This window comes from Mytilus edulis, chromosome 1 (assembly GCF_963676685.1).
Source record: "Mytilus edulis chromosome 1, xbMytEdul2.2, whole genome shotgun sequence".
Classification (NCBI taxonomy): domain Eukaryota; kingdom Metazoa; phylum Mollusca; class Bivalvia; order Mytilida; family Mytilidae; genus Mytilus; species Mytilus edulis.
In genome coordinates, this window is record NC_092344.1 from 23,048,345 (window position 1) to 23,061,701 (window position 13,357).

At 32.7% G+C, this 13,357-nt stretch overlaps 1 protein-coding gene across 2 annotated transcripts in view; it reads right to left on the reverse strand.

Annotated features, from left to right (window-relative positions):
* Positions 1–7,411: 7,411 nt before the first annotated feature.
* Positions 7,412–13,357, reverse strand: part of LOC139527861 (gelsolin-like protein 2) — a 36,716-nt gene continuing 30,770 nt past the window's right edge. For both annotated transcript variants that reach the window (XM_071323540.1, XM_071323547.1), the window contains exon 13: positions 7,412–8,700. In XM_071323540.1, coding sequence (XP_071179641.1) covers positions 8,605–8,700 — 96 coding nt within the window. In that variant the 3' untranslated portion in view covers positions 7,412–8,604. The remainder of the gene's footprint in view (positions 8,701–13,357) is intronic.

Here is a 13,357-nt window from a genome sequence, read left to right on the forward strand (position 1 = left end):
GCTCATCCAGTAGCCATGCACACGCATACTAGTGGTTTGCACGATCGGGCACGCCATCAATTTGTTGGACAATTTCTGTCTCCACATTCTAAAAGTCAAAGGGAACTTACATCTCATGTGAATATATAATCATCAACATAAATCTTATTCGTAATCTTCATAAAATAAGACTTCCGGTGTGCCAACTTATTCTGCTTCTGGATTTTCTTCAACACAAACGTTTAGATCACCAAACTAAATAAGTTCAACTGTTCAACAAAATTCTGAAACACTATATGCTACTGAATGATTTCCTACTAATGGAAGATTTAGGAAGTCAGGTCAGCTTACAGTAAGAATATCCGTGACGTCTCGTCCAACACCATAATCGGGCATCAATACGACACAAATCATCGTTACAATCATACTCAGATACTAAAAACTTAAGACAATCATAAGTCGTGCTGATTCAGCCTCTCACTCTACTACAAATCTTATCTCTCAGGATTCGCCATCCACAACAAGTTTAGATGATATGAAATCAAATGGACTGTCCCGTGATCCAAACAATCAATTCAATTCAATTGATATCAACAGAACTAGTTGAAAACAATCACCAAAAAAAAGAAAGTCTTTTGGGAGGGGGGGGGGGCGAAGAGAAATATAGGGAATTAATACATCATAAGGATCTTCCAATACTGGATAATGACCAGCAAATAGATAATATTTCAAATTTCAAATGCACAAAAAACAGTCTATTCCGTCCAAAATTTCAGAGTTGAAAGGTAAAAAGCTGGAAGGCTCCTCCAGAAGTTGCAACCTTACTTTTTAAAGATGTGTAAAGTTTTCTAAACAAATAGGTAGATTTGGGCAAACCATCCGGACATCTTTAGCTTTTGAATTAAGGACCCAATAAAAAGGTCTTCAGCTATCGATCAAAATACCATTCATGGCCAAATCATGAACTCCCAATAAGCAATAAATTGCATAAAAACTAATTAGAACAAATATATATTTCTGGCTAAAGTTCAAAGGAAAACTTTTGCAAGCTGATTCGAGGACTTAAGTTCTCCTATATCTTACAACTTTGATGAATTATATGTCAAAATCCGACAAAAAGAAATGATGAAAATTGTTGCAGACCAGGAAATATCTTCTAACTATTTTATAGCTGCGGATATCAAAGCTATTTAAGAACTGAATGTGCTACTATACCTTACCACTTTGATGAATTATGTGTAAATTTATATAAATCCGACAAATGGACTCCCAATTGAAACTTAACTTCACAAAAAGCAATTGTTTCTTTCTTCACAATTTGCTTTCTTCTAAATGTCCAACGAGTAAAAAAGATATCATCATCAGTAAACTATGATAACCGTAACAGCTTTTACTCAACAATTTTTAAAGGATGGACTGCCTCCTATTCATCTTCCTAAGAATATTTCCCTTCTAAAATAAATCGGAACACCTACTGTTTCAAAACTTTTAAAAGGACGAAGCTCAATCAAAATCAAATCTAAGATAAATGGAAACTAATCACCACGTTATTGGCACAAATCGAACAGTCTGGAATGTCTTTGACAAGACAAAAGCTCAAGTTCGAAAAAGCGAAATTTAATAATCAATGTATCCAATTTGTCAGCTTTGTAATCTTTCTAAATGTCCAACGAGTAAAAAAAATTCTAAGGGAAATATCTCATTTTCTATTGGATTGTCCAGTGTAATCCATAACTAAAATTATGTATATTGAACTTACAAATAAACTCATCATAGAAGTAGTAGGGACGGTTCAGTTTGAGCCACCCCAAAACACAGGGCGCTAGGGCGCTGACGTCATATGCGCATGCCCCGCCCCCAATATTATATATGGGCATATACTAGCCCTAATGACGTCAGCGGAAGTAAGGAAGATGAATCACGACGGATGGACGCAGGTCATATTTGGTCATGACGCAACCATGAATCATCAGGATGCAAGATCGGGGCATGACTCACTACAGGACAATACCATGATGTACGTATGAAAATTCGAGAAGTATTTTTTCTGTTCGTTATGATGTTTTATGCAACCACAAAAACGCAAGGCGCTAAGGCGCTGACGTCATATGAACAGTATGACTCACGTAGATCTTTGCCAATTCTAGTATGAAGGGCTATATATCAAAACGGAAGCACCAGATGTCGGATTATGACTCTTGGACCACCATATGATGAATTCCATATATGGAAAGCGACCACAATACCCTATGACCATATATGGAAATTATGACCAAATTTGGTAAGAACCTTATTTTCACTCGAAATAAACATACATGACCATATATGGAAATCGAAAAAACAACCTATGACCATATATGGAAATCATGACCAAATTTGGTAAAAACCTTATTTCCGTTGAAAAATCAAAATAAAATACATGACCATATATGGAAACCGACCAGATACCCTATGATCATATATGGAAATGATGACCAAATTTGGAAAAAAAACTTTTATTTTCACTCAAAAATCAAAATATGTTGAGTTTGTGAGTAAGAGCCCCGGTTTACACATCAATAACCTCTAGAAAAAATGTGTTTAATCCTTATAATTCTTCAGCCAAACATTTGTGATATTTAACAACATTTTTTTTTGTTGATGGCTACTATATATATTACCATCAAAAGCACAATGGCAAGTCGTAACTAAGGAGTACGCCACCATCTTGACTTTCTAAAAAACATAAATGTCCGATAAATACAACGGAATCTTAAATAAAATAGCACCTACCTCAAAAACTTCATTTTAATTAAATGTTATCCAAATTTGAAGCGTACACGTAACGAAATAATCTTTCCCTTGAAAATTTCTATTCGTATGACATCGTGTTTTGCCATGACGTAAATTCGCCAAATCCTTCATGAAATTTCGCAGAATTTTATTAAATTTTTTTATATACATTTTTGAAGCTTTAGTGAATTAAATTTATTTCTTTTTTTTTGTTATATATGCACTAGAATAGAATAGTCACAACTGTTATGCAATTGTTTTTAAATCTCAATTTACTGAAAATCCCGGGATCACTGCAAGCTTGTGTATCGCGCATGAATAGATTACAAAAGTAGTTTCGGAAACATGGTTTATCGAAGTGTAAACTTAGAGAAAAATTATAATTGACCAATCCAATTCAAGTATTTATAGATATGCAAAGCATATAAGAATTATTACCCTATCCACTACGACGAAGGCATAACAATTCATAATATATTTTTCGGTATTAATAAAACCAAGGATTTGAGTAGTAATATAATTCTTGATATAACCAATACTTGGATTTCACCCTTTTTGTTGTTTACATAGGAAGCTCGTGCTGAAAGAAGAAGTCTGGCAATACAGCCTTTGGACGTCAGAGCAATATCGGACTAACAATACACCAACTTGCCAATTAGTAGAGGGTATTTTTTCATAATTTGGTTAATATTTACTTTTATTTAATGGAGAAGCCTCCTGTTTGACCGAGAAGTTTTTAAATAACTAAAGTATGAGGAAAATGTGTGGAGGGGTAAACATGGTTGTCTATTGTTTACAAATTTCGTGAAGCAGTAACCGAAAACGTATGTTAACATTCCAATGTATGTGTTTGAAACAAATCCAGGAACTTCAATATGTTGATTAAGAACTTTGTCACTAAATATCGTCCTCTGTTTTGTGGGTAAATCCTTGTTGCACAATCAGCACCTGGCAATTGTTTATTTACAGTTTCTTCATTTACACATGATCATCTTTAAGGCACATTTATGATTGCATGTAGCCAGTTAAAGCTGCTACAAATGGAAATCATTCCCTCGTGGATCCCAAATTCCATCTTTATTTGCCACGGGTGGAGAGAGGGGGATTGCTTGGCTAGCGAAGAATGAAGTTGATAGCCAAAAATCTGAAACCTCATAATATGACATACTAGTATGTTCACATGAAGCCTAATAAAAATTTAATGAAGCATTGATTTGCTCAAGGAATTTCATAGGACTCGCAGACATGGGAAAAAGGGTATACAAGATCCCTCCTTTGGAGCAGGGGTATAAAGAGTATATCAAAATTCCATAAAAACATTAATCGATGCAGTTAACTATGATGTATCTCCTTACCACTGATTATAGCTAAATTGTAGAGTTCCTAATATTGAATGAAAGTATCATTTGCATATTGTTTAACTGCAATTATTTGACTGAATCTAAATTTATATCCGATATTTTTCTTATATCGTAATTACAATCCTTTTCCCTTTTCACGAATGTGACCTACCTAATCAGACTATGTACCGGGTTTATAATAATATGAGCAACACAACGGGTGCCAAATGTGGAGCAGAATCTGCTTACCCTTGCTGCTTTCCCGGAGCACCTGAAATCACACCCAGTTTTTGGTGGGGTTCATGTTGCTTCGTTTTTAATGTTCTATGTTGTGTCGTATGTACTATTTTTTGTATGTTTGTCTTTTCTTTTTTAGATATTGGTGTTGTCAGTTTATTTTTTATCTATGAGTTTGACTATCCCTTTGGTATCTTTCGCCCTTCTTCTAAATAAACTGAGGTATGTATCGCTTTTTTGTAATTTTTATGCAAATGTTGAAATTAAAATAGCAATACTTTAACATTTTACATAAGTTATGCAAATATTCAAAGTCAATGAACCATGACTGAGATACATGGCATAACAATCTCCATGTAAATGAGATGTGCCAATGCTAACACAACTGCATACCAAATACCATCGACTTATTACAAGTCGTTCCCTTAAAACAAACCTGAACACCAAAATTAACTTGTAAACTATGGGAAAATTTCAAAGTCATTGAACCATGAAGAGGGGATGGGGCTATAAAATTTCAATGCCAATGAATTTGCATACCAAATATCATTGACTTAACTTTAGCAGTTCATCTTAAACTAATCTAATCATAAACTAATACATGTAAATTAAGCAAAAGTTTCAAAGTCGAAAGACAATGACTACCAAAAATTGGAGCCAGAAAAATTGCCAGCTTCTATATTTTGTCGCCAGTTAGCAAACTTTAGAACCAGATTTTTTTTCTCCTACAGGTACATACTTATAAATAGTCTAGAATGTTTTTATAAAGGCAATACTATATATTTGAAATACCTTATACATGTAGCTTGTTTCTGATTATAATGGAAAAAATAAAGGAATTAATAAACCACATTGAGTGTTTCAGAATTAAAATCCATTTAACCGTGTTTTTTCAGACTGGTTAATTTATTTTGTAATATTATGAAAAAAAGCCCCCTCCCCTTTTCTATTTTACACCTCCTAGATGTAGAGTATTAAAATATTATCAGCTAGTTTCACCCCAAGAAATTATGATTTTTTTCATGAATAATTCTTAGCAGTCAATCAAAATGAAATTCTTACGGTCTTTAAATACCTGTTAAGGGGGTTTCCCAAATTTTCCCGCAAAAAAGCACATGGTTTTCAACAATTATAAACAAAGGATTCGATATGTGATCATTGATTACCGCTTTTTATTTAATTTGGATATATAGATATTATATAAGGTACAGTCATGCAATGTTTTTACTTTCTTCTGGATTAAAACTAGTTTTAAAGATCAATTTAAAAATATAAAATAATCTGTCATCAAAACAACAGACAATCTGAAATATATTGTGACCCATTAATTTTTTTAACTCTGCTACAGAGGTCAAAGTCACATCGTTTTTCAAACCAATGATGTGTATTCTCTGTTACAACTAATCAACTGCGTTTAATATAAATATTTCAATAAATTAGGGATGTCAAACATACGATTTCAAAAGGTAAAATTTGTGCTGCAAAAGGTTTACTTTTTTTTCATGGAAGGATATTTGTAAGCTGTGTAACTAAGGCTTTAATATTTATCATTAAATCAATTAAAACAAATGAAATAGACAAAATCTGGACTGACCATTTCCATTTGAATTAATTAATGTGGATGATCATTAATATGACCCATCCGATAAATGGATTACCTGTAACAACAGATTATGACACCTGTTGTAACGGGCAGAATCAATTTGCGCCAATTGCAGTTTTGAAAAGGTATTAATTGCGCCACTCTCTTTTATTTTGATGGTATTAATTGCGCCAATAAATGAAATGAAATTGCGCCACATTTACCTGTAAATGTTTTTACTTATATCATACCTGTACATGTTTTACCTATCATACATGTACTATTATTAAAATTTCCACTTAAGATTTAATTGAACACTCATCAAATTTAAGCAAACTCGCCAAAAAAAATTAAATTGGTTAGTAATAGAATATTTTTTCACGAGTCAAGAGTGTCTGATATACCATTCAAGAAAATAGAATCTGATACAGGAATAACCGGTCATCATTGTTGAAGAACACAAAATTCCGTCAGGCATTTGTACAGAAAACTGGAGAAATAAGGTGGAGATGTAACAGTTAAGGAAAACTGGAGAAATAAGGTGGAGATGTACAGTTAAGTCGTGTTGTGCTAGGTTATTCACAGATGAATCTTGTACAATTATTTTGATTGGAGAATTAGATTATATGTCATGAAACAAAAGTCCAGAAATAAGAACGTCAAATTTTGAGAACTGTGTGCAAAAGAAAAGCAACCGATATGTTGCCAGAGCGACCTTCAAAAATAAAAAAAATTCTGAGCTCTTCAAATTTGAAGAAGAAAATTTAGAAAAGAAAGATTTAAAATATGTGCGTCAGTCAATGTATATGGAGAGAATAAAACTGCATCCGGCTCAACCTAAAAGTCCAGCAGAATTTCACAGAATATTGGATGATATTGGTGTTGTTAAACAAAGATGATGACTTTGTATTGTGTATCGAGCCAGAAAGCGGGATAATTTTATTAGGATGATTGTTTCATTGGCGCAAATGATACCTATAGTTTTGAAAATAAGGTGGCGCAAAAGAAGTATTGGCGCAATTAAGTTGTGGCGCAAATGAGTTACTTTTTGGCGCAAAAAGATATCGCCCGTTGTAACAACCGTTGATTGCCAGGTAAAATTTTGTACAATTTTTTTTTTAACTTATACCAATTAAAATAAAGATCGATATTGTCAAGAAATGAATTTTTTTACATAAGAAAACGTTGGGCCAGAAATATCGCCAGCAGCCGTATTTTGTCGACAGATGAAATAAAAAATCGCAAATTGCGACATTGGCGACACACAGCGCGGTCCCTGTCCCTGTGACTGAAGGGGCAGGGCCAAATATTCAACATGGATATGAGATGTGCCAATGCTTATACAACTACTTACCAAATATGATTGACCTATCACTTGCGGTTCACCATAAACTAGACCTAATCACAAACTAATACATTGTTGACGCTGCTGCTGCCACTTGAAACAGCATACCTATGTCTCCCTTTTTGACTCTGTCAAGGCAAGACAAAAACTAGCAGATTCCACATTACTTTTTATTTGATGAAAATAAATAATTATGTATACAAAGGATTATATAATTAAATATCAATTAAAGTAATAGAAAATTGGTCATAAACAATCACAAAAAGGTGTATAGGATTAATATTAGATAATTAAAACTGATTATCAAATATACCTGAAATGCTCATTTCATTGACTAGTTCAGTAAAATACAGGTAAACGTCTAATATACAACTTTTTCCCCAGTTTTAAGGAACAAAAAAACACAAACTGATATCAATATTAGGTTAAAAAAATAAATTAAAAGCTATTATTTAATTTTAAGATAACTATTTCATAGTTTTTATGTGTTATATTTAACTTTTAAAGAAAATGAATCAGTAGATTACAAATACTTTTCATCAAATCATGCGACTAAAACTGTGTTTCCTGATTAAGATTACTTCATTAAATATCAATTTCCAAAATCTATCAAATAAAAAGTTTTCTTTCTGTATAAACACAAATCTTCTGCCTACAAAACATGCAAAATATTCAGTTACAAAAAGTATATATGTAGTTAAACAAAAACAAAAACAGTATAAGGAAAAATGCTAAAATGCTAATAAATAAATAACAATTATAATTTTTATAATGAAGCACTATTTTTAACAACAAAAGAAACACCATATGATTCTACTCACTCATTATTAATATGTATATTTATCAGCAGTAAAAAAGATATTGCCCATTCCTTTTTTGAGAAGCTTTACCAAGCTCATGTTATTTGTTTTTAGTATTATTTATTAAGTACTTGACTACAGTTGATTGTATATACTTGATACATAATTATATCAAAGATTGTATATACTTGATACATAATTATATCAAAGATTGTATATACTTGATACATAATTATATCAAAGAGATTTTAGAATTCAAATCATCAAAAAGTATTGTAACAATTTCTATACAGGAATAAAATGCATGTTGATCAAGATGTTGTTTGGAAATTGATAATATCATCAAGACTATCTAGTTAGTAACAATTTTCTACCTCCAGACTAAAACAAAAAACTAAATACAAGGAAAACACAATTCATATTGTCCATAAATTTTTTTTAAAATATCCAATTAGAAATGTTCTTTCACCCTGTACACCAATGAATGAGTGTTTCTTCTGTTGTTAAATTTTATCTTATTGCTGTAGAATGAGGCAAAGGAACAGAAGTCTATGCTGCTAAGGCTAACTCAAATGCTTTTGATTTCATCCCCTCAGCTAAACAACTGACAGACACAAATGGATGATCAGTACTCTGGAGGTATTTCTGAAAAAGAAAAAAATAATTTGATATGGTGGAATATATGTAAAGCAAATATTTTCTTACTTTAGAAAATATCTCAGACATAGTATGTGGTTTTTGTTGATTTCATGACCTACTTCGTGACCCTTAGGCTGATATGATGCTAGAAGATACAGTTTTTCTGTGCTCTGTACAGACAGTTTTCCTTACGTACCTACTTTATCCAAAAGTAATACCCATTAGAAGAAAACTGTTTTGATACAAAAGTCTTGACCTATAGAAGGCTGTTCCAGTTAGAACACTGAATTCTGAACTTTTACATTTAAGTCTGATTGCTGACTTCATACAAGAAGTAGCCATTTCATTACCCAAATCTACTGAAAACATTGAAGGTAGATGAATTTCAGCATGGTCAGAAACTCTTTGAATGCCTCACTTTCTTTTATTACATGTGTTAGTGCAACAAATTCAGCCTACACCACCATAAATAATAATTTTTTGACAACCCCAAATTTTTCGACCCTTGCCCGACTCTTGTGTCCTAATTTTTATTTCCATTGATCCTCAAATTATGCTCAATGCCATAGGAAAGTAGCTTACACATGTTGTAGCAGTATGATGTGTGAAAAGATTATGGATAAGACCTCTTTTTGATACCAAAAAATGAAATGGTGCCTTACTTGCCAAATGACTGAACCAGCATATATCTAACCATTGTTTGTAATGGGGTTTGTGTCAATAACCTGTACAACTTTGACTGGGAAAATCAAACAAATAAATTATAAAATAGACATTTTAAGAATGAATCTGGATAGTTTGAAATAAATTACCGTAAATTCAGAAATTCTTGTGTGTATTCATTACTGTATGACAGTTGATCAATGGACAATAAAATTAGTTGAATTATGATTTCAAGAAAAAGCACATTAAAAAAAATGTTAATTCAGATTTTTGGTGATGTTTTCATTATTGCTAAAATTGCAAAGAGATAGGTGTGGCAAAAAATAGGAACTTCATTTTGAATTTCAATAGCATTATTTGTATGCAGCCTTTTCTCAGTAATTAAACTCACATTTGTGTTTATTATCTAACAATAATAAACTAGAGGCTCTAATGAGGCTGTGTCGCTCACCTTGGTCTATGTGAATATTTAACAAAGGACGCAGATGGATTCATGACAAAATTGTATTTTGGTGATGGTGATGTGTTTGTACATCTTACTTTACTGAACATTCTTGCTGCTTACAATTATCTCTATTTATAATGAACTTGGCCCAGTAGTCTCAGAGGAGAAGATTTTTGTAAAAGATTACTAAGATTTACAAAAAATGGTTAAAAATTGACTATAAAGGGCAATAACTCCTAAAGGGGTCAACTGACCATTTCAGTCATGTTGACTTATTTGTAAATCTTACTTTGCTGAACATTATTGCTGTTTACAGTTTATCTCTATCTGTAATAATATTCAAGATAATAACCAAAAACAGCAAAATTTCCTTAAAATTACCAATTCAGGGGCAGCAACCCAACAACAGGTTGTCCGATTCATCTGATAAAAATCAGGGCAGATAGATCTTGACCTGATAATCAATTTTATTCCATCAGATTAGCTCTAAATGCTTTGGTTTTTGAGTTATAAGCCAAAAACTGCATTTTACCCCTATGTTCTATTTTTAGCTGTGGCGGCCACCTTTGTTGGTTGGCCGGGTCACCGGACACATTTTTTAAACTACATACCCCAATGATGATTGTGGCCAAGTTTGGTTTAATTTGGCCCAGTAGTTTCAGAGGAAAAGATTTTTCTAAAAAATTACTAAGATTTACGAAAAATGGTTAAAAATTGACTATAAAGGGCAATAACTCCTAAAGGGGTCAACTGACCATTTCGGTCATGTTGACTTATTTGTAAATCTTACTTTGCTGAACATTATTGCTGTTTACAGTTTATCTCTATCTATAATAATATTGAAGATAATAACCAAAAACAGCAAAATTTCCTTAAAATTACCAATTCAGGGGCAGCAACCCAACAACGGGTTGTCCGATTCATCTGAAAATTTCAGGGCAGATAGATCTTGACCTGATGAACAATTTTACCCCCCATGTCAGATTTGCTCTAAATGCTTTGGTTTTTGAGTTATAAGCCAAAAACTGCATTTTACCCCTATGTTCTATTTTTAGCTATGGCGGCCATCTTGGTTGGTTGGGCGGGGCACTGGACACATTTTTTAAACTAGATACCCCAATGATGATTATGGCTAAGTTTGGTTAAATTTGGCCCAGTAGTTTCAGAGGAGAAGATTTTTGTAAAAGTTAACGCAGGACGACGACAACGGACGCCAGACGCCAAGTGATGAGAAAAGCTCACTTGGCCTTTCGGCCAGGTGAGCTAATAATACATCAATACAATTACAATTTTTCATACCTGTCAACTTTTCATAATCTCCATGAGTGATTTTAAGCGCAAGAATGCAAGATGACCCAATACTCCTCTTATATTGGCAAAACGGTTTTTAATCTACTACTATATTGTTTGAATGAGCATGAATGTGCTTGAATACCCTTTTAACTCATTTGAAATCCTGTTTTGAGGTGTTCAGTTTATATAATAAAGAATTTTAGAATTCATGTCAACACCTCTCATGGGGGAAATCCCCAATTAATCATGTAAGATGGTAGGTCTGAATTGCACAAATTCAGCACAACGTTTTAACAGTAATTTGTATGTTTTGAAGAGATATATAAACTAGAGGATCTCAAGAGCCTGTGTGGCTCACCTTGGTCCATGTGCATATTAAACAAAGGACACAGATGAATTCATGACAAAATTGTGTTTTGGTGATCGTGATGTGTTTGTAGATCTTACTTTACTGAACATTTTTGTTGCTACAATTATCTCTATCTATAATGAACTTGGCCCAGTAATTACAGTGGAAAATATTTTCTAAAAATTTGCAAAAATTTACAAAAATTTATGAAAATTGTTAAAAAATGACTATAAAGGGCAATAACTCCTTAAGGGGTCAACTGACCATTTTTTGTAGATCTTACTTTGCTGAACATTATTGCTATTTACAGTTTATCGCTATCTATAATAATATTCAAGATAATAACCAAAAACGGCAAAATTTCTTTAAAATGACCAATTCTGGGGCAGCAACCCAACAACGGGTTGTCCGATTCATCTGAAAAGTTTAGGGCAGATAGATTTTGACTTGCAAAACAATTCAACTTGATGTCTGAATGCTCTAAATTTTTTAAACTAGATACTCCAATGATGATTGTGGCCAAGTTTGGTTAAATTTGGCCCAGTAGTTTCAGAGGAGAAGACTTTTGTAAAAGTTAATGACGACGGACGACGCCGACAGACGCCGAATGCCAAGTGATGGGAAAAGCTCACTTGACCCTTAGGGCCAGGTGAGCTAAAAATACCAGTTAAGGGACTGTGAAATTTCCCAAGCCGCTAGGCAAGGGAAATTTGGTCCCAAGACTGGTATTTTTCGAAAATACCTCTCCATAACATGATATATCTGTTTAATTACACCTAATAGATTTTGATTGATACTGTCTGTACATGTGAATGGCAATCGTAGTACCACTGTAATTATACATGTACGTTAGTGCTGTCTTTTTGTAATGTCATGGTATCTATATGAGAACGTCATTGTTATTCCATCATTTTTAAAAAAATCGTTTATTTGTACAGATGTCTTTTTTTCCTCTGTATATGTATATATCTCTTATAGTTTTCGGTTTAACTCAATCAATAGTGTTAAACCATGTTGTCTTAACAATCGGGATAAGTGAGAAAGGTTCCGAATAATTTGGCGGGAACAGGCTCGCGATGGTAAAAAATTCATAAGGGTTCCACGGAACCCAGTGTCTCGCCTACTTTTGCTGTTAATCGCAGACTCAACAAAAATGAGGAAAAACATCACTAAAAATTTCCCTCTCGATACTGTCTTTTGATTGAAAGAAGCTTCCAAGTTTGGTAAAAAAATCCAGGATAGTTTATGAATCTAATAAATGTTTTATAAACTTTAACTGCAGACTGTATGTAATGTTAACTGAAAGAAAAACTAAGTCCATTTATAAGTAAAATACGGAAAAAGTGAATTTTTTTTTACAAAATTTATTTCTGAATAATATCTTATGATCAGAAACAAGCTTTTGTCTAAGTTTGGTAGAAATACAGGATAGTTTAAGAACATTATAAAAATTTTAAAAACTTAAACCACAGAGTGAATGTTTTGTTTCTGGCAAAAAAATTAAGTCCATTTATAAGTAAAATATGGAAAAGTGGAAATTTATTTTTACAAAATTTTCTTCTTGATACTATCTTATGATCATAAACAAGCTTCTGTCCAAGTTTGGTACAAATCAAGGATAGTTTATGAAAGTTATTAAAATTTTAAAAACTTTAACCACAGAGTGAATGTTATGTTTCCTCGCAGAAAAACTAAGTCCATTTATAAGTAAAATACGGAAAAACTGGAATTTTATTTTTACAAAATTTACTTCTGGATACTTTCTTATGATCATAAACAAGCTTCAGTCCAAGTTTGGTAGAAATTCAGTATAGTTTAAAAAAGTTATTAAAATTTCAAAAACTTTAACCACAGAGTGAATATTTGTGGACGCCGCCGCCGCCGACGGAATGTAGGATCGCTTAGTCTCGCTT